The following is a 20978-nucleotide window of genomic DNA, read 5'->3' as shown; positions in this document are numbered from 1 at the left end:
GTATGTGGGACACCTGCCACAGCATGGCTTGCCATGTGGTGCCATGTCTGCACCCAAAATCCAGGCCCAAGAATCTGGGCAGCCAAAGTGGAACATGTGCACTTAACCACTGTGCCACCAGGCTGGCTCCTGGACCCTCAATTCTATTCCATTGGTCTACATGTCTATCTTTATGCCAGTACCACATGGTTTTGATTACTAGAGCTTTGTAGTAAGTTTTGAAATTGGGAAGTATGAGTCTTTCAATCTTGTTCTTCATCAAGATTATTCTAGCTATTCAGGGCCCCTTGCAATACCATATGCATTTGAGAATCAGCTTTTCCATTTCTTCAAAAAATTCTGTTGGAATTTTGATAAGGGACTACATTGAATCTATAGATTGCCTTGGGTGGTATTGACATCCTAACAATATATTAAGTCTTTCAACCCAAGAATGTGGGCTGTTTCCCATTTATTTAGGTTTTCTTTAATTTTTTTCAGCAATGTTTTATAGTTTTCACTGTATAAGTCTTTCACCTCCTTGGTTAAATTTTCTTCTTAGGTATTTTATTATTTTAGACATTATTGTAAATAGAATTGCTTTCTTCATTTCCTTTTTGAGATTGTTCATTGCAGGTGTATAGAAACACAACTGATTTTTGGATGTGGTTTTTGTACCCTGCAACTTTGCCGAGTTTATTAACTCCAGTAGCTTTCTTGTGGATTTTCTATATATAGGGTCATATCGTCTGTGAAATATAGATATTTTTACTTCTTCTTTTCCAATTTGGCTGTTTTTTATTTCTTTTCCTTGTCTCATAGCTCTGACTAGAACTTCCAGTACAACGTTGAAAAGTAGTGGTGAAAGTGAGCATTTTCCCACAATGATTTTTGTTCCATAAAAACAAAATCGACTTATGTCCTAGGTGGTTTGGAGTTCCAGGCATCTTTCCAGATGGGTCAAGTTACTACTGGGTTTTGGGAGGGTTAATGGAGAAAGAGTCGATGGGGTCAAGCCATGGTGGGCTCGTAAGCTCTGTGTGTGTAGGCCTGAGGCTTCTAGTTTCTGTTCTGAGTTTTATCTTTCTTGAGCCCTTAAAGCACTTTATATACATTGTCTCATGGTTTTATCCTCATTTAACAGACGAGGAAAGCCAGTTTCAAGGAAGTTAACTGAGGATCCGAGAAGTTAAATGATTTGCCTAAGTTAGAGAACCAATAAGTGGCTAAAGCTGGTCCCGCCGGGCTTTTACTAACACCCCATTCAGCAGCACAAGAAGATAAGGGAAACTGAAGTGTGTAGTAAAAATACGAGAATGGAGAACACGCCCAGCCCTCACTCTGCTGGTTCCAGCCCCACCCTCCGCCCACTCTCGCTTCTTCTAGGCTTTCTGCTCGGAGCGCAGCCCTTTCATTGGTTGTCCGTTACCGGGCACCATCCTCATACGATGGGAATCAGCCAATCAGCGAGGCTCGTCTCGGCCCAGCCAGCCCACGCTAGATTGCGTTTTCTTTGCCCTCCCAGTGTTATGTCGGGCATTGTAGTCTAATGAGGCATTTCAGCCTACGATGGAGGGATACTGAGAACTACTGGACCCAGCGAGCTGAGCGCGGCACAAGTGGCACGGCTTTTGGCAGCACCCCGCCAACAACCCGGAGCAAGAATTGACTGCAAGGAGCAGGTGAGAGAGGTGGCGGGCTGCGAATGGAGGCAGGGGTTAGAGACTTGGCCTTACCTCTGTAGCGATACTTTGAGGCACAGGTGGCCCCGTCTATTGCGTCGGAATTCCCCCGTTTTAGGGGGTCAGTGGACAGCTGACCCTCTAGAAACTCCCGAGTGCGGAAACTCCCGAGCTCTGCCGTGTGCTTTCCTGGAAGCCACAATATGCCAGGACCCCAGTTTGCTCTTCTGCTGCAAACCCTCCCCACCCGCCCAGTGTTGCTCCGGGATTGTCTGCGCTCCCTGTGAAGCTCGGGACGCCCAGTCCCAAAGCCCCACGCCTGTCCGTGGTACCCAAGGGTTTCGGCTCCTATTCTTTTCCTCTTCTTGGGGCAGCTCAGAGGTTGCCTTCCCCTCTCCCCTCCTACGGGGGAGACCTGGGTTCTTGATTTGGTGCTGCCGCTACCCACGTGTCTTCCTACTTCTAGAACCTCAATTTGACCTCTATAAAATAGGGTGATTTAAGGGTCCTCCCGGCCGCTAGTCCTGAAGTACTTTATTCTGGACATCTAGCTGTGCTTCAGGACTAGGGGGAAGAAGCCAAGAGTGTGGCAGTTCCAGATGCTCCCTGGAGGAGGAGTTGACAGTTGAGGAGGATGAAGTTAGGTGGCATTAAGTTCTAGCCATCTTATTTTAAGTGCAATCAGTTGAGTCTCAGTCACCCAGCAATGCTTTTTGTTCCCTGCATCTTCTTCTTCCTGTAAATGCCCTCAAGCTCAGCCTAGAAGAGGGTGGGGCCTTCTGGGCCCGAGGTAAAAGTTTGGGGAGGTGGGGGTGACCTGGGGGGCTGCCACCATGCATCTGCCTGTGATGCTTGCCCCTGCAGGGAGTGCTTGGTGCCCCCTCCCTAGACCACCCCCGTGATGCCCCTGTCCCGCTGGCTGAGATCTGTGGGGGTCTTCTTGCTGCCAGTCCCCTGCTGGGCACCCCGGGAGAGGGGGCTGGGTCACCTACGGCGGCCCTCCCTGGTGCACTGGTGCTCAGTCCTGGGGGCCTGGCATGGTGCCCGCTGCTGGTGCCAAGCATGGAAAGAGGAGCCTCGGTGAGTGTGGTGGGGTGAGGGGTCTTGGGAGGGGAACGGCTGGTCAGGTTTCTGACTTGTTCTCCCTCTTCTCAGAGCACTTTACTCCTCCCTCAGAATGAATGGAGACCAGAAATTGGATGTTTATGCTCAAGAAAAGCAGAATTTCATCCAGCACTTCTCCCAGATTGTCAAGGTGCTGACTGAGGATGACATGGAGCACCCAGAGAAAGGAGATGCTATTGCCCGGCTTAAGGAGGTGAGGGACTTGCAACTTGAGAGAGTGAATCTTTGGTCACTCTGTCTATGTGTAGGGTGCAGCTGTGGCTTCTGGGGGACTTTTAACAGGTGCCGGAGGCGGCTTTTACCTGAGTGACGCTGGGTTGGCTCTGGGTGGGTTGGGCCCTGGGAGGCATACTTCCTCAGCCTGTCAGTCCTGCTCTGTGGCTCTGTTAGGCCATCCAGACTGCTTTGCATGGGGGTAGAGGCCCCCGGGGGGTGAAGGCCTTGAACCTAGTAAGTCTTTGATTTTGTTAAGAAAAGGGAATTAGGTGTCCATAAATCATGAGGTGCGGCCTGGGAGGAAGGCAGTCTGAGGAGGGCCTGAGTGAAGCTAGTGCATCGGCAGAAACTCCTGCCCTAGGACAGGAGCTGATCCTGGGATAACTTAAGTTGCCTGATTTTTTTCATTCTTTTGGAGTATCTAGTAATTCTGTTTTATAAATGCTGCCTTATTTGTCTGAGGGGAACCGAGGAAAAGGAAGAGGTTTGTTTACACTTGGATGGAGGTCAAAAAGGAACTCTTCCCAGTGAATTAGATCTGATTGAGAGCGGGGCAGCAGAAGGCAAAATGAGAGGCCCCAGCAGGAGGAGTGGGAGATGGGTCACCCAATCTGGATCCCCTCCAAGCTCTCCTCTGGCCAACTTTGGGGCGGGGGGTGCGGAAAGAGCTGGTCTTTTTTTTTTTTTGCTGAGGAAGCTTTACCCTGAGCTAACATTTGCTGCCAATCTTCCTCCTTTTGTATATGAGCTGACTCCATAGCATGGCTGGGCAGGGTGGGGAGAGGGTTTGTTTTTAATACAGTGAGAGAAGCTTTCCATTTGCACATAGGTTGAACTGTGGGTGGGAGGAGGTGGCTGGAAAATGAGGGATGGGTGAAGGGGAAATCTAGGAGTGGTGGGGATGGGGCAGGACCCTGAGATGGAGAGATCTGAACGTGCCAGCCGTTCCCACAGCGCATACAGAGTTTTCCCCAGGTTCAAGCCCTGTCCCGGCTTGGGAGCAGATTTTAATCTTTAGTGTAGAGCCTTTAAATTTACCAAGGAAGACAATGCGGAGAGAGCCTGGGGACTGGGGAACTCTTCAAGCTGTGCTCCAGGACTTAGGGGAAGAAGCCAAGAGAGTAGCAGTTCCAGAGGCTCCCTGGAGGAGGGGTCAGGTTGAGGAGGACAAAGTTAGGTCATGGTTGGAAGTGGGAGAGGGTGAGGTGAAATCTCAGAGTAGCAGCTTGGCAGACCCTGATGCCCTGTCGCTGTGCCCTTGCCCCACAGGTCCTGGAGTACAATGCCATTGGAGGCAAGTACCAGCGGGGTTTGACGGTGCTGATAGCGTTCCGGGAGCTGGTAGAGCCAAGGAAGCAGGATGCTGATAGTCTCCAGCGGGCCCTGACCGTGGGCTGGTGTGTGGAACTGGTGAGAGGGATGGGGGAAGGGCAGGAGAAGAAGTCCCCTAAATTTAACAAAGAAGAGATTTCACACAAATACCCAGATTTCTAACATCACTTGGAAAATTGCTAGATCTGGGTCCAGATTCCCAAGCAGCAACAATTGCCTGAAGTTGAATCGAGTCTCTCTCTTCTTTGCTCCAGTCCCCAAGTCTCCTTGTCTCCCGTACCCAGCTCACTTGGCCCTTAAAGGTGTATGGTCTGCGGGCTTGGCCTAAAGGCTTCGTTAGTGACAGGGGGACAGGGTTCCGGGAGGGGTGCCAGGCCCTGAGGAGGATGGCAACGAGCCCAGAAGGGAAGACGCTCAGGACTTGGTGAATGATGGGTGATGCTGAGGCTGGTGTCCTGAGGAGAGTGGCAGCTGGCTCAAGGGAGGATGTGACGAGCTCAGAGTCAGCCATGCTGCATTCCTGGTTTGGGCAAAGCAGGCAGAGCTGTCTGTCCCGTGGGTGTTGGGAATTCCAGTCTGGAGCCTGGTAAGCGAGATGAGGCTAGAGAAGAGGGATTTGCCTTCAGCGAGGTGAAGAGACGATGGCATCACTGACGGACAGAGCCCTGGGCGAGAGGAGTGCCACTGCAGCAAGTTAGGAGGGAAGGCAGAGGATGAGGGCAGAGCAGAGGAGCAGAGCTGTGAGGCCCAGGGCGATGAGAACTGGAGAGGCCAACACTTCCCTTGGCAGAATCAGCTGTTATTAACCCAGCTGCACCCTGCATTCACCTAGGAGTGATTTTTTTTTTTAAGATGTGGCTGGAATGCTTTCACTTCCCCAAGATGCCATTTGAGCTGCCCACCATTGTTTTTACTTGGGTGACTTTTGTTATAATTTCTGCTTCTATCTTCTTTCTACTTCTGCCTCATCTCCTTCAACCTCTTATTTTTCTATTTCAGCATTTACCTCCTAAAATAAGGACATTTGCGTCTATAACCACAATACCATTATCACATCTGTCTTAGTCTGTTCGGGCTCCTTCAACAAAATACTGCAGACTGGGTGGCTTATAAACAACAACATTTTTATTTCTCACAGTTCTGGAGGCTGGGAAGCCCAAGATCGAGGCACTAGCATGGTCGGGTGAGCGCCGTCCTCCTGGTTCATAGCTGGCACCTTCTTGCTGTATCCTCCTGTGGTGGAAGGTGCTTGGGGTCCCTGTGGGGTCTCTTTTATAAGGGCACTAATCCATTCGTGAGGGTTCCACTCTCATGACTTAAGCCCCTCCCAAAGGCCCCACCTCCTAATACCATCATCTTTGAGGGTCAGGATTTCAACATAGGAATTTGGGGGGGATACCTTCAGGCAATAGCAACATCCAAGATGTTTAACATTGATACAATAATATTATCTAACATATATTCTGTGTTTAAATATTTCTAATGCTCCCCAAAATGTGCATTATAGGTATTGTTTTTAACATCCAGGATCCAATCAAGATGCATGGTATTTGTGAGCTTTTCTTCAATCTTTAATTCAGAATAGTCCCTCCATCATAGTTGACTCTTTAAGTTTCGGCCAGTTTGGTAGAGTGGCTGACAGTCCAACCTGGATTTGTCTGATTATTTCCTCATGATTACAGTCAGGCTAAACATTTTCGTAAGAATGCTACATAGGTAATGTGGTATATTTCCCATTACTTCCCACTATAGCACATAACTGGGAAAGTTATTTTTAAAAAACTCCAGTGTTGGGGCTGACCTGGGGGTGCAGCAGTTAAGTGCACCCGTTCTGCTTCAGCGGCCCGGGGTTCACCGGTTTGGATCCCTGGTGTGGACATGGCACTGCTTGGCAAGCCATGCTATGGTAGGCGTCCCACATACCAAGCAGAGGAAGATGGGCACAGATGTTAGCTCAGGGCCAGTCTTCCTCAGAAAAAAAAAAAAACCCACCAAAAACACCTCTGTAGATTTCTCATTTAATTGATCTGGAATGGACTTTGGCCTTGGTATTTTTTTTTTTTTCCCGAGGAAGATTAGCCCTGAGCTAACATCTGACACCAATCCTCCTCTTTTTTGCTGAGGAAGACTGGCCCTGAACTAACATCTGTGCCCATCTTCCTCTACTTTATATGTGGGATGCCTGCCACAGCATGGCTTGATGAGCAGTGCTAGGTCCAAGCCTGGGATCTGAACCAGCGAACCCCGGGCCACTGAAGCAGAGCATGTGAACTTAACCACTGCACCACCAGGCCAGCCCCAATGGCCTTGATATTTTTTTTTTAAAGTTCCCCTAACAAATAGAAAATGCAGTTGGGTTAAGAATCCATGCTGGAGGGCAGAGGAAATTGAGGGAGGCCACAGAATGAGTGCGCTTTGGAGACAATCTTGGTCCAGGTTCAGAGGCAGTAGACTGGCAGCCTCAGGGGAGCCATGCCACCACAAATAAACACAATGTAAATAAAACACGTGCCTCCAGCGTGGAGAGCCCAGACCCCAGGCCCGGGCACGGCCAGAGGGAAAGGTGCACATGGACTCCTCCTTCCCCAAGAACTTCGCCTGGGACAACAGCCCCGATCACCATAGCGCTCTCCGCGCTGCCCACTCCTGGGCCCAGGGGCACTGTTGGGTGCTTACTCTGAGCAATACAGATCCACAAGAGCACACACACAAGATTTTAAAAAACCGTGTCTTGAAAAGCTGTTTTAAGGAACTAGAATGTGTAGCCTGACTCCAAGAAGTATGGTGGGGGACATTACAGTGTTTTTCTTTACTTATTAGGCAAGCGTTTATGACACACCCACTCTGAGACCAGCATGTGCGAGGCTGTGGGAATGCCAAGAGGCAAACATATCCAAACTCAAACTCCAAGGTGTTCACGGCTTAGAGGGAAAACCAACACGGTCAGGTGGCTTCAAGTAGGCTGGCACTCAGGACAGTAAGCCCTTTGCTGATGTTAAGAGTGTTTAGGGGGTCCGGCTCTGTGGCTGAGTGGCTGGGTTCGCGCGCTCTGCTTTAGAGGCCCAGGGTTTTGCCGGTTGGGATCCTGGGCACCGACCTAGCACCTCTCATCAGGCCATGCTGAGGCAGCCTCCCACATAGCAGAACTAGAAGGAAAAAAAAAGTGTTTAAAGATGTTTAAGACCCCTGGGTGAAAGTTACCACAGGTCAGACTTCTGTTGCATCCTATTAGACCTGCACCTCCAAATGAGCTCCCCCAGGTGGGGCTTTGTTCCTGGTCGTTGGAGGGTGTAGTAAGCAGTGCCCAGGAAGGGACGGGAACAGCCTTCTTTTGTTCAGAAGTCATGTAAAGTCAAGTTGCATGAAGAAATTTTACTTGAAGCGTTCACTGAAGGTTTTGGCAAGAGAAGAGAACAGTGTGTGAAGGCGTTTCATCATCTCTCTGTACCAGGATTATCTAGGGCAGCTTGTCTGGTGATGTCACAGATCTGTTGTAGTCTCTTACTCTGAAAACAAGAGTTTTAGTCCCATTTTGTAGTTGGGAAGCCTGAGCCGAAGAGATCATGTAACTTTCCAAAGGCCCAGGGCACAGAGCAGAAGTCCTCGGCCGCCCCATCTTCACCTTCCTTCCCGGCTCAGTGATTATCAAAAGCAGCCACTGTCACTGGTAGAAAGAACAGTAACTAGGAGCTCTGCGGTCTTATGCCGTCCTTCCTTCTCCTCCAGCTACAAGCTTTCTTCCTGGTGTCAGACGACATCATGGATTCATCCCTAACCCGGCGCGGGCAGGTCTGCTGGTATCAGAAGGTAAAGTGGAGGGGAAGTAGCAATGGGCATGGGAACAAGCCACAGGGAGGTGGTTCCATATGGTCTATTGGGGTGTTCAGAGTGACCAGTTCTTGGTATGAGTCTAGGCCAGAGATTGATTACTTGTTTTTGTCTGTGTCCCTGACAGCCAGGCATAGGTTTGGATGCCATCAACGATGCTCTGCTTCTGGAAGCATGTATCTACCGCCTGCTGAAATTCTACTGCTGGGAGCAGCCCTATTACCTCAACCTGATCGAGCTCTTCCTGCAGGTGTGTTGCAGACCAGGGCTCAGTGTTCAGAGGCTGCCCACAGTAGCCTTGGCCTTCATAGAGCATTGTCATCTAGCTGGTTTCAGAGCACAGGAGATAACTAGGTTTTCCTGGAAGGGGAAAAGAGTGAGGAAGGGTGTTGGGAAGGGGGGTGGTCATGGCAAGAAGGGCTTCTCTGTCCTTGTGTGATTGGAAGAACGAGTGATAAAGGACTGTGTGTCTGTGTGAATATGGACCTGAGTTTTGGGGCCCTCTCTCCCTCCTGCTGCCTTTCTGACTCTGCCCACTTGTCAGCTGGTGGGGGCTGTGGGGCCCAGGATTTCAGAGTTGCCCAGCCCTGGAGAAAGCCCAGCTCATGGGCCATCTTCCTCTCTTTAGAGTTCCTATCAGACTGAGATCGGACAGACCCTGGACCTCATCACAGCCCCCCAGGGCAACACGGATCTTGGCAGATTCACGGAAAAGAGGTGAGAAACAGTGGGAACCAAATCTGGACAGTGAGGGAGGGCTCTGGGTGGGCATCGCCCATCTGAGTTTATCTTCTCCTGCTCAGGTACAAATCTATTGTCAAGTACAAGACAGCTTTCTATTCCTTCTACCTTCCTGTAGCTGCTGCCATGTACATGGTGAGTGAGCCTTCCCACCCCTTGCTGCCGGCTGATGTGGGCGTTTGGACAGAAAGGCACAGAGCAGACAGCTTTGGACAATCTTGTGCCCCCACTGAGTGGTTGTGTGACCTTGAGCAAGTTAGTCTCTCTGAGTCTATTTCCTCAGCTGTAAGATGAGGATAAAATCCCCACCTCATAGGATTACTGTAAAAATTAACCGAGGCAAGTGAAATGGAAGTGGTCAGCCCCTCATGGGGGAACAATAAATCCTCCATCTGAGTGTGGATAGGAGGAGAGAGGAGGTACTGAGGCCGAGTGGGGGAAGACTGGATTGGAAGGCCCTGGATGAACAGCCTACCCAGACCTTGCTTCTCCAAGTTCCCTTTTCCTCCTGAGAAAAGTTGGAAATGGCGAAAAGATTAGGGGGAGGGATTAGAGTGATGCAGGGCCTAAGTCTCGTGAGAGAAGAGAGAGTCTGAGGGCCTGCAGGATGCATTCATCTCTGCTGTGACTCGCAGACGGCCTAGGTAAAAACAAGTGGGATAGAGGTTGGACCACCTACATCAGGGAAGCCAGGGATGTCTGAAAGGAGACAAGAGTGTTTTTTTGTTTTTTCGGGTTTTTTTGAGGAAGATTAGCCCTGAGCTAACATCTGCTGCCAATCCTCCTCTTTTTGCTGAGGAAGACTGGCCCTGAGCTAACATCCACGCCCATCTTCCTCTACTTTATATGTGGGACGCCTGCCACAACATGGTTTTCTGAGCAGTGCCATGTCTGCACCTGGGATCCGAACTGGTGAACCCCGGGCTGCCCAAGCAGAATGTCTGCACTTAACTGCTGTGCCACTGGGCCGGCCCCAGACGAGAGATTTTGGGGCTGTAGTAGGGCAAGATTCCATGGGAGGAAGGCAGCCAGGAAGATGAAGCAACCTCTGGTGTTTGGCTTTTATTTTTTTTTCTTTTAAGATTGGCGCTTGAGATAACAACTGTTGCCAATCTTCTGTTTTCTTTCTGCTTTTTTGCCCCAAATCCCTCCAGTGCATAGTTGTACATTTTAGTTGTGAGTCCTTCTAGCTGTGGCATGGTGTTTGGCTTATTAATCCCCTCTCCACCGTAGGCGGGCATTGATGGGGAGAAGGAGCATGCCAATGCCAAGAAGATCCTGCTGGAGATGGGCGAGTTCTTTCAGATTCAGGTAGGAAGGCCTGAGGCACTGGCAAAGGACAGGCTCCAACTTTCTTCCTTCCCTGCCTTGGGACTTCTGCAAGGAATTCCTTTTCTTCCTCTCCCCCCGCTCAGGACGATTACCTTGATCTCTTTGGGGACCCCAGTGTGACGGGCAAGATTGGCACTGACATCCAAGACAACAAATGCAGCTGGCTGGTGGTTCAGTGTCTGCAACGGGCCTCTCCAGAACAGCGCCAGATCCTGCAGGTGCCTGAGAGAGGGCTGTGGACCCCTGAGCGGAGAGAAAAGGAGAGCAGTGGTCCTCAAGGGGGGCGATTTTGCAACCTGGGGCATTTGGCAACGTCAGCAGACATTTTTTTGTTGTCTTAAGTTGATGTGTATGCATGTGCTACAGGTATCTCTCTAGTGGGTAGAGGCCAGGGATGCTGCCACACATCTTACAGTGCACAGAACAGCTTCTCACAAGTACCGGGCCCCAAATTTCAGTAGTGCCAAGGGTGAGAAACCCTGGGGCAAAGGAAGCTGAGGCCTGAGCCAGTATTTGAGCATTTGGGATGGGGAAGGGGAAGTTTAAGATCTTAGACACTCAGAGACTTGAAAGTGGAGTCAAGAATGGAGTAAATGATGTTGGAGACGTCCTGGAATATATGGATGAGGGGAGTGGAGCGAACCTGGTGGTACTGGGGGAAGGCTAAGCCTATTTTCCTGCCTCCAATCCCTTCCAGGAGAATTATGGGCAGAAGGAGGCCGAGAAGGTTGCGCGGGTGAAGGCACTATATGAGGAGCTGAACCTGCCGGCTGTGTTCCTGCAGTATGAGGAAGACAGTTACAGCCGCCTTATGGGGCTCATCGAGCAGTACGCTACGCCCCTGCCCGCAGCCATCTTCCTGGGGCTAGCACAGAAGATCTACAAGCGGAAAAAGTGACCTAGAGACTGCGAGGGCGGGGAGGGGAGGTTCTCAATAAATTGTCTAACCTTCTTGTGGTTCTGTTCCTGTTTGTGCCAGCCTGGGGCGCAGCTCTCTCCTGAATGGGCAAGGTGGGAGGGTGGATGCACGGAAGCCGGGACTGTGGGCTTGGCTTCAGGACCCCTGGGGCCAAAAGCTTTGGACATATCAAAAGCTGCGAGGGAGGCCTAGGAGGGCGACACATGCAAGACGTCAAGCGCTGGGGGCTGGGTCTGAGCCACGCCACGCCCATGCGTGAATGGGAGCGGCTGCGCAGAGCTAGCGGGCTGGCCGGTTGTCCTAGCGCCCCTCCCCTCCAGTCTGCGGGCCGGGCGGGGACCGTGAGAGCCGCGGAGGAGCCCAACGCAGGGGAGCGGTTGCTAGAGAACCCTGGTGAGGAGGGCTCGGGCCGGGGGTGTGGGTGGATGGATCCGGGCACGCGGGGTGGGGCAGGAGAAGGAGCAGTAAAGATGAATAGAGAAGGGGTGGGGTGGTGGCTGGATGATAGAGACAGTGCGGAGAGAATGGATAGACTCTGATATCCAGATAGGTTCCGAGCAGGATGAAGGTGCACCACGGCTGTAGGTTGGAGCCCGACAGGGTTTGTGTGGGGTCTGTGCGGGCCGGCCTGCGATGCGGAGTTGACATGCTGACCGCTGCCCTGTCCTTCCTCCCACGCCCGCCCCTTTCAAGTATTAACCAGCCAGACGAGCCTCCTCCCTCACTCCCCCTTTTCAGAGCATCTGGGCGGGACCTCCCTTGTCCCTTTCGTCTGGGATGAGGGGCAGGCTAGGGGGCAGGGCCAGATTGCGGCAGTGAGGACTGGGTGTGCGCGGGGTGGGGGGTCTATTGTGGGCCCCATCCTTTTTCAAGCCCCCGCACCTCCACAGAGATCCAGAGCGCAGCCGCATTCTCTGACCCTCCCCGCCCCATTCCCGGGGGGTTACGTTCGACTCCACCTGCAAACACTGCAGTGGAAACTAATGGCCAGTCTATAGCTATTTGCATCTCATTTAAATACTGTTCAAAGCAGCAGCGCCTTTCCAGGCCTGCTCCAGCCGTCAGTCACCTCGGTGTCCTTCCCGCAGCCCGCTCCCTCACTGGCTGGGTTTCACCATCCCTGTCTTCTAGGTCTGAATCTGCGGTTGCCAGGTAAGCGGATGTGAGAGGCCCAATCCTCCTGATTCTCTAGAGGTCATCCCGTCGTCGCCGGCACCATGCTGTCCCCTCAGAGGGCTTTACTCTGCAACCTCAACCACATCCACCTCCAGCACGTCTCTCTGGGCCTGCACTTGTCTCGTCGTCCCGAGCTACGGGAGGGGCCCTTGAGCACATCCCCTCCCCCAGGGGACACTGGGGGCAAGGAGAGCCGGGGCCCCTGCAGCGGGACCCTGGTAGATGCCAATTCCAACAGCCCAGCCGTGCCCTGCCGATGCTGCCAGGAGCACGGGCCAGGCCTAGAAAACCGACAGGACCCAGCACAGGAGGAAGAAGGGGCTGCCTCTCCCTCGGACCCGGGCTGCTCTTCCTCTCTCAGCTCCTGCTCAGATCTTAGTCCTGATGAGTCTCCCATCTCAGTCTACTCGCGGGACCTCCCTGGCGACGAGGATGTCCACCCTCAGCCCAGCATCATCCCCCTGGAGCAGGGCTCCCCACTGGGTTCTGCAGGCCCTGGCGCTTGCTCCCCCGACAGCTTCTGTTGCTCTCCTGATTCCTGCTCTGGAGCTTCCTCCCCACCGGACCCTTGCCTGGACTCCAACTGCAACGCCCTGACCACCTGCCAGGACCTCCCTTCCCCAGGGCTGGAGGAAGAGGACGAGGGTGGCGAGCAGGACCTCCCTACCTCCGAGCTCCCGGAAGCCGATGACGGGAAAATCGATACTGGGAAAACCGAACCCAGTTGGAAAATCAACCCCATTTGGAAAATTGACACAGAGAAAACTGAAGCTGCCTGGAAAATCACTGAGAACAATAACTCTGGTTGGAAAATTAATGGAAGTACTAACTCTAGCTGGACAACTGAACCTGGAAAACTCGACACCGGTAGGAAAACCTTCACAGGAATAATTGATTCTGGCTCGAAAACAGATGCAGGGAAAATTGATGGGGGATGGAGAAGTGACGTCAGCGAGGAGCCGGTGCCCCACCGGACAATCACGTCCTTCCACGAGCTGGCCCAGAAGCGCAAGCGGGGCCTGGGGCTGCCCCCCGTGCCGCAGGCCAAGAAAGACCGCAGTGACTGGCTCATAGTCTTCTCGCCCGACACTGAGCTGCCCCCCATCGGGTCGCTGGGCGGCTCCCCGGCGCCTCCCCGGGAAGTCACCACCTTCAAGGAACTCCGGTCCCGAAGCCGGGCCCCGCCCCCGCCAGTCCCGCCCCGAGACCCCCCAGCTGGCTGGGCCTTGGTCCCACCCCGGCCCCCACCCCCACCTGTTCCTCCTCGGAGGAAGAAGAACCGACCTGGGCTGCAGCCCATAGCGGAGGGGCAGCCCGAGGAGGGCAGGGCGGGCAGCCCCACGGCTGGCGAGGAGGCCCCAGCCGCGAAGGAGCCGGAGGAGCCCGGCGCGCAGGCCGGCCTTGAGGGTAAGAGGCCGCAGGACGAAGCGGGAGGAGGGCTGGGCTTCAGCCTCGCCCACGCCTCCAAAGCTTCCAACCCAGCCCCCTGTCTCCCCTCCATTCTGTGTCACCCATCCTCCCCGTCCCGTTCTACCAGGGAGCGCTCCGGGAAAGGGAAACTGGGTGGGTTATTGGGTTACAGGACTAACTCTTTGCTCCCTCTTTCTCCCGCCCCTCCTTGCCTGGCTGCCTGTCCCGCTGCCTTCCTTCCCCTCCGCACCTGCCCTGCCAATCCCGCCTGCAGCCAGTCCCCTCCTGCTCCCTCGGCCCCTGGTTTTCCGGTTCTCGGCCGACGGGCGCCCCCTGTTGGAGGGTGGGGGCGCTGGCGCAGCTGGGTCTCTGCTCCTGGCGCCTCTGGCCGGGTGGCCTGGCCCCGGGCTGCGGCTGCTGGGGGCGCCGAGTTCCCCAGAGGAGCAGCTGCTGCCTGCCCGCCTGTCCCCGGTGGGAGCCTATTCGCCTCCGGCTCGGGGGGCGCTGCCCTGCCTGGCCAGCCCTGAGCTGGCACTGCTGCTGTCCCCGCTCTTTCCCAGAAGTAGCACCTTCCCCGCCGCGGCTCCCCCACCCCGCCAGGTACCCGCCCCCCCGCTGCCACCGCCACCTCGTCCGCCGAAGGCCCCTCGCTGGACCAGGAGCCCACCGCCTCCGCCCAGGCTACGTAAGACGGACCCGGGCAAGCCCCGCAGGCCACGCCTCAGGCGGGGCCGCCCCACCCACTGTAGAGCCCCACCCATCCTCGCCCAGACCTCCGCTTTAGTTTTTTTCCCCCCGGGTTACCCTGCTTGGCCCCGCCCTTCAACCTGGGCAGATGCCAAGCGAGTTCATTGGTACTGGGGAGTTTGGCCCTGCTCCCGGTGCTGGGGAAGGTTGCTGCTCTCCCCGCTGCGTGGCCCGGTCCCCCTCCCTCGAGGCCCAGGCGTAGTGGACGCGGGCTTATCAGGCTTCCACACACAGTTTAAGGGAGTCCCAGCATGTCCACTGTTAGGGACCTTGGGTCACACCCTCTGTGGAGTGCCCTGGCCAATGCGGTTCGAGCCTGACCCCCACCTTGCTCATTTGGGTGGAGGGTGAAGCTCCCTGAGCTCATTGGCTGAAGAGGTTCTGGTCATGCCTTCCCCACGAGGCCAGCCCCACGTGGGCTGCAGGGGGCGCCCTCCGTTGAGATGCTGGCGCGGGACCTGGGTTTCCCCTTTCCGGCGCCTTCCAGCCTCCCAATCCTTGGGTCTCCTCTCCCTCCGTCTCTCCTCCCATTCCCGTCTGTCCGTCTTTCCATTGGTCCTGGCTCCCCACGTGCTCCCCGGGTTTCTGTGGGCGGGCGCAAGGCTGCCCCTCCCTTCCCTCGCCCTGTCATCTCCCGCCCTACAGGCCCCAGCGGGGCGGGCGGGAGGTGAATGCGGCTATCCCGCTCCGGGGCTTCCGGGATCGAGGAGGTGGGAGCTGGGCCCCGAGGAAGGGAAATGAAAAGGAGGAAGGACAGGGAGAGGGGCGGCGAGTGCTGGGATGTGTGTAGGATTTCACTCTGGGGCGTCGTTCTAGCAGCCCCATGCTCCATCCAGCCCTGTGCCCCCGCTGCCAAGACTCCTCAGCGGCAGGGGCGCTGCAGACCCGCAGGAGATGACCTGTGCGGAAGCCAGAGCCCTCGGGGTAACCCTTAGTAAGTGTCACCGCGTTCTTCTTTCCTTACCCCAGTGCGTAGTTCCTGGTCGTTCGCCGGTGTCCCCGGGGCCCAGCGACTGTGGATGGCAGAAGCCCAGAGTGGAACTGGCCAGCTGCAGGAGCAGAAAAAAGGTAGGACGCCCGGACTCTTGAGCCCTGACTTCTGAATCAACTGCCCCTCACTTCGACCCTCCTCTCTCAGGGTCAAACTGGGTATGCCCAGGGAGAGGCAGGGCGCTTTGATGCCGCTTCCCTTCCCCTCCCAGGTCTCCTGATAGCTGTCAGCGCCTCAGTGGATAAAATCATCTCACACTTTGGGGCCGCCCGGAACTTGGTTCAGAAGGTGAAGGTGTCGTGGGGAGGGTGTTGGGGGTGAGGGGATGAATGTGGCTCTGGGGGCACAGGAACATTGGAGGTATCTGTGGACCCATGCCCACTGTGCTGCCTCCAGGCCCAGTTGGGGGATAGCCGGCTGAGCCCAGATGTGGGGCACCTGGTGCTGACCACTCTCTGTCCGGCCCTCCATGCCCTGGTGGCCGATGGGCTGAAGCCTTTCCGGAAGGACCTCATCACTGGACAGCGCAGGAGCAGCCCCTGGAGTGTGGTGGAGGCCTCCGTGAAGCCAGGTGAAGGGGGAGAGTGTGGGACTGGGGGTGGAGGGTGGGGACTGGCACAGGGCTGGGGCCTGGCTGACGGTGCCCGTGTCCTCAGGCTCCGGCACCCGTTCCCTGGGAACCCTGTATAGTCAGATCAGCCATCTGGCGCCACTGAACAGCAGCCGTAGTCGATTCCACGCCTTCATCCTGGGCCTCCTCAAGTAAGTGGCTTTCTTTCTGGCGCCCCTCCCACGGCCTGGTGACCACAGGGGTGTCGTGGGTGGGACACAGTCGTGGTGCCCCATGTTCCCAGAGAAAGCTTCCCCACTTCCAATCTCATCTCCCGTCCCCCAGGCAGAGGCGCCTGGAGTCTTCACCGCCCTGAACTTCTGTTTCCTCCTTTCTCCCCCAGCACTAAGCAGTTGGAGCTGTGGTTTTCCAGTCTCCAGGAAGATGCAGGTCAGAGGCTCAAGTGGGAGAGGATGGGGTTGCTAGGCTCTGAGGGAGGGAGGAAAAGGGATCTCTTCTGTTGCTTCCCACTGATGCCAGAATGATCTTAATCCTGATCTACGATCTTATTACTCTCCTTCTTAAAACTCTTTCAAGGAGTCCCATTGCCCATAGGAGGAGAGACCCAAATTCTCACAGTAACCTCCCAAGTCTTGGTTGTCTGGCCTCTGCCTTCTTCCCCTGTCTCCAGGTCTGGGGATTTCCCTGGTTCTGCCACAGTCTTCCTTTCCAGTTTTTCCTGCCTCAGGGCCCAACTTTTGCTGTCTCTCCTGCCTTCTCATTACCTTTCCACCTTCTGACTAGGCTAACACCCACCCCCCATTTTGCTCCGATAGCCCTCATATCCTCCTTTCTGTTACTCAGTTTTTTGTCACCACGTGTTCTGCGGGCGTCTCCTTCTCTAGGCTGTGGTTCCACATAGGCAGGGATGTGTCAGCCCTGGACCCCATCACGTCCCCTTCTCTCTCTGCTCCAATGCCTGGCATAGAATGAGGCCTGAAAGTTTGTTGACTGGTAGGCTGATGCAGAGGGTCCTCTGGGACTAGGCCCGGCTGGGGCTCATGTTAGCCTGCTCTTTCCCAGGCCTGCTGTCCCTCCTGTACCTGCCCACCGGATTCTTCTCTCTGGCCCGGAGTGGCTGCCCCTCCCTGTCCACGGAGCTGCTGCTCCTGCTGCAGCCATTGTCGGTGCTCACCTTCCACCTGGACCTACTCTTTGAGCACCACCACCACCTGCCCCTGGGCCCGCCTCAGGCCCCTGCCCCCCACACCTCGCCTCCAGCCCTGCAGCAGACTATGCAAGCCATGCTGCACTGGGGGGGTCGGCTGGCCCAGAGCCTTCGGGGGGCTTCTGGGGAGACTCCTCCAGGCCCTTCAGCCTCCTCAAGCCCTCCTACACAAGGCAGCTGGTGGAAGCAGCTGACCCAGGCCTCCCGGGTCTACGCCTCTGGGGGCACCGAGGGCTTCCCTCTTCCCCGGTGGGGATCCAGGCGTCATGGGACTGCAGCTGAGGGTGCACAGGAGAGATCCCTGCCCGCGGAGGAAGCGGCGCCAGGCAGAGGCATATGGCTGGGGAGACTGTTTGGAGTGCCTGGGGGCCTCACAGAAACTGAGAGCGGAGCCCCAAAGTCCAGGTAATAGGGTACCTTGTCCCCCCTCCATGACCTCTGACCCCATCTCAAGAGTCCCCGGTCACCCCAATTTCAAATCTATAGTGATTCTTTAGCAGAGGCAGTCTGTTTTTCTACAGCCGGGAGCTAAAAATGGTTACTTTCTTAAGTAAGGTTATGTTATAATGCTTATATAAGTACGTACATAGTGTTCTGCATATTGCCTCTTGACCCTCAAAGCCAAAAATATTTACTATCTGGCTCTTCAGAAAAAGGAAAAAATTTGCTGACCCGTGCTCTAGGGTTTGACCATTGGTGGCTCTTTAATGGCTCAGGTACTCTCTAGCAAGCCTCTGGATCTCTCTGAGCCTGCTGGTTCCATAGGTCCCTTTGTAATTTTTGGTGTTGTAGACCTTTGTTGTTGCCACCTCCCTAATAACCCTAAAAGCACGTGTGTCCCACGACTGCCACTCTGTCGTGTGTCCCACGACTGCCACTCTGTCCTCAGTGGTGACCAACTCCTTACCTCTTTTGAACCACAGTCAGGCCCCTCAGCCTCTTCCTCCCTTCAAAGCCCTGAGTTCTTGGGCTCTTTTTCTGGAGGTGGGGTGATCTCTGTGACCCTTCATCCTTTCTTCCAGGAGACCATCCAGCTGGCTGCCCCCGACAGTGAGTGTATTGGCTCTGGTGAAGCGGGGGGCACCTCCCGAGACTCCCTCATCTCCTGAAGAGCTTGAGGCCTCAGCACCCAGCATGGTGCAGACCCACAGGTCAGGAGGATTGGGGAGCTTGCACTGGTGTGCATGTGTGTGTTACGTTTTCTATGTGTGTGTGTGTATTTCTGTCTTTGCAGAGTGGATGGGAGGTAGTGTAAAGGCCTTGGGCTCTAAAGTCAGACAGTGCTTAGCCTGCATTGCATCTTTGCTTTTTATTGATGTGACACTAATTTCTCTGGGTCTTAGTTTCTTTCTCTGTAAAAAGAAGATAATTTACACCTTTGTTATGGTTGTTGTGAAGACTAAAGATAGTTCTATAAAGGCATTTGGCACATAAGTACATGCCCGTTTAGTGGTAACTTTTATTACTGTGTGTGTACATGGGTGTGCCGAGGTGTGTCCACTGAGGGATTGTACTTCCCTTTAGTGGGGTCTTCTAATTTGCCACCAGGGGCTTCCTTTGGGTTTTCTCAGTCCACTGAATGAGACTTCTTGATTTTTCATTCATTCAGCAATATTTTGTAAGTGCTTATGCTTACTATGTGCCAAGCATTCTGCTAGGGGAGGGAATGCAAAGGTAAACATATTGGAGTCCCTGCCCTCGAGGAATTTGTAGCCGAGTGGAGATCCCAGTGAATAAATCAACAGTTACAATTCTGTACGGTAAAGACTAGGAAAAGAAGAGTGAGTCCTTTTGGGCCATACAGACAGGGCTTCTTCTCAGGTTTGGGGACTCAGGGAAGGCCCAGTGATGGTGTGGGATGTGTCTCTGGCCCAAGGAACAGTCTGCAAAGGCAGTGAGGCCCAAATGTAGTAAGTTAGGAACTCTGGGTACATGATTGGCAGTGGCTGCAGTGGACGATGCTGGCAGCAGTGATGGGGAGGCTGGAGGCTTCACTGGCTGTAGGCCAGTGAAGGAACCTGGACTTCACTCTGAGGCAGTGGGAGCCATTAAAGAGTCTTAAGCCTGCAGTCATTCTTGCTTGTGTTTTAGAAGGATCTCTGACTGCTGTGTGGAGAATGCAGCTAGGGAGAGAGGCTAAGAGAGATTCAGGGAGACCAGTTGGATTATATGCAGTGGTCCAGAGAGAGAGGATGGAGATCTAAACTAGGATGGTGGCAGTGGGTGTTGAAGAGAGATAGATGGAGTAGTGGGAGATATGAACACCAAACAAGTTTTGCTGATTGATTGGATGTGAAGAGTGAGACACCCTGGTTTTTACCAGGAGCAAATGGGTGGAAGGTGGTGCTGTTTACTACTATAGGGGAGACAGAGGCTTTGGAGGGTTAAGATGAGTCATTTAGTTTGCATGTGTCGAATCTGAAGCATCAGAGAAGTGCAAATCGTGTCAAATAAGCAGCTGAAGAGTGAGTTTGGAGCCCAGGAGAGGGCTGGGGCCCCAGATGAAATCAACATGTTGATAGATGGTCCCCGCATCTCTTCCAGAGCCCGGTGTTCACTGAGCTGAACCAAAAGGGATGCTTCACACAGTGGGAAAGTGAGGCCTGGGGACGGCTGGGCACCCCCACTTCACTTTACCCTAACATCTCCCTCTGGCTCCCCACAGGGCAGTCCGTGCTCTCTGTGACCACACAGCTGCAGGACCCGACCAGCTAAGCTTTCGGCGTGGGCAAGTGCTGCGAGTTATTACCACTGTGGATGAGGACTGGCTCCGCTGTGAGCGGGATGGAGTGGAGGGACTGGTGCCTGTCGGGTATACCTCTCTTGTTCTCTAGGCCTAGGATCTTTTCCTTTCCTGCATATCTCTCCCTTCTGTCATCTGGGAATGGAATGGCCTGTGAACACTAACCCGTGTAAACTGATCATCCTGGAAGCATTTTCCTTGTCTGCAAAATGACACTTTCCTCTCACGTCAATTTCTGCTAGTATGTGAAATAAACTTTCTGTTTCCCTCCCACGCCCATCTGTAAGGTGAACTCTGCTCTTCTTCCAAGTATATAAAAAGGAGTTTCCCTCCATGCACTCTCTTTCCTCACTCCCATTTGTATAAGAGACTGTCTCCCTTCCTATCTGCAAAATGGAAATCTAGCCCCCTTCTACCTTTTTCATCTCTAAGTGGACTGTGCCAGTACAGTGTATGCCTCAGTCCCCAAGACTGGAAGGGCCTCTAGTCTCCTTCCTGTGTATGGAATCTTCCCCCACTCCACCCATCCCACGTTGCCTGTATTTATTATGTATTCATGCTGTACTAGGTGCTGAAGTCTGGACACCCCTGGTGGGTGGGCCAGTGGTGTTGGTCTGCCTCCTTCCTCCTTTGTCCCAATAAAGTGTGGGAGTTGAATGTGTGTGTGTGTCACTGTCAGTTTCAGGACCTAGGCTGTGGGGGAGGGGAGGAAGGCCCCCACCCCCATGGGAAGCCCATCGGAGATGCTTCCTTCCTAGCCCAGGTTCAGTTCTTATTCCCTGAGGAACAGAGAAGTGGCCCGATTGGTGCCTGAATCTCAGAAGTGTGTCTCTATTCTGGGACTTGATTGCTTTGTTTTGTAAGACTGATATGGTAGAAGCCTGAGTAAATATGGGAGGGTAGGGAAGACTTACATGGCCCTTGAAATTGTACTCATTAGATTCATATCTGAGGTGAAGAGGAGGATTAAAGGGCTGCA

The 20978-nt window shown here is 54.0% G+C and overlaps 2 protein-coding genes and 1 long non-coding RNA gene across 11 annotated transcripts; 2 read left to right on the top strand and 1 right to left on the bottom strand.

The window, feature by feature from the left end:
• The first annotated feature begins 1449 nt into the window (after window positions 1-1449).
• On the top strand, window positions 1450-11187 carry FDPS (farnesyl diphosphate synthase). Of its 3 annotated transcripts, XM_003365005.5 has the most exons (11): window positions 1495-1661; window positions 2526-2741; window positions 2817-2979; window positions 4272-4412; window positions 8061-8141; window positions 8290-8412; window positions 8791-8879; window positions 8966-9038; window positions 10137-10214; window positions 10319-10453; window positions 10933-11187. In XM_003365005.5, the coding sequence occupies exons 2-11, from the start codon at window positions 2563-2565 to the stop codon at window positions 11131-11133; spliced, it is 1263 nt and encodes a 420-aa protein (XP_003365053.1). In that variant the 5' UTR covers window positions 1495-1661; window positions 2526-2562; the 3' UTR covers window positions 11134-11187. The 3 variants fall into 3 exon arrangements, with proteins under 3 accessions (XP_005610096.1, XP_003365053.1, NP_001296255.1); XM_005610039.4 differs by lacking the exon at window positions 2526-2741 and having other exon boundaries at window positions 1450-1661; window positions 2838-2979; NM_001309326.1 differs by lacking the exon at window positions 2526-2741 and having other exon boundaries at window positions 1503-1661; window positions 10933-11186.
• On the bottom strand, window positions 9953-14463 carry LOC138924271 (uncharacterized). Of its 2 annotated transcripts, none has more exons than XR_011439172.1 (2): window positions 14369-14463; window positions 9953-10478 (listed from the first exon to the last, which is right to left on the bottom strand). It is a non-coding gene; the product is annotated as an uncharacterized lncRNA (long non-coding RNA). The 2 variants fall into 2 exon arrangements; XR_011439171.1 differs by lacking the exon at window positions 14369-14463 and adding an exon at window positions 11184-11342.
• Window positions 11390-20656, top strand: RUSC1 (RUN and SH3 domain containing 1). 6 transcript variants are annotated; one of them, XM_023641040.2, is made up of 11 exons: window positions 11409-11547; window positions 12286-13737; window positions 14015-14425; window positions 15457-15555; window positions 15690-15766; window positions 15875-16049; window positions 16135-16240; window positions 16432-16478; window positions 17112-17661; window positions 18279-18407; window positions 19922-20656. In XM_023641040.2, exons 2-11 carry the CDS (start codon window positions 12372-12374, stop codon window positions 20088-20090), a joined length of 3129 nt encoding a protein of 1042 aa, XP_023496808.1. In that variant the 5' UTR covers window positions 11409-11547; window positions 12286-12371; the 3' UTR covers window positions 20091-20656. The 6 variants fall into 6 exon arrangements, with proteins under 6 accessions (XP_003365052.1, XP_023496808.1, XP_023496807.1 ...); XM_023641039.2 differs by having other exon boundaries at window positions 15690-15772; XM_003365004.5 differs by lacking the exon at window positions 14015-14425 and having other exon boundaries at window positions 11390-11547.
• The last annotated feature ends 322 nt before the right edge of the window (window positions 20657-20978 follow it).

The sequence above is a fragment of the Equus caballus genome, chromosome 5, assembly GCF_041296265.1.
Source record: "Equus caballus isolate H_3958 breed thoroughbred chromosome 5, TB-T2T, whole genome shotgun sequence".
Taxonomy (NCBI): Eukaryota; Metazoa; Chordata; class Mammalia; order Perissodactyla; family Equidae; genus Equus; species Equus caballus.
The sequence above is the reverse complement of the archived record's forward strand: the minus strand, read 5'-3'. Positions and strand labels throughout refer to the sequence as shown.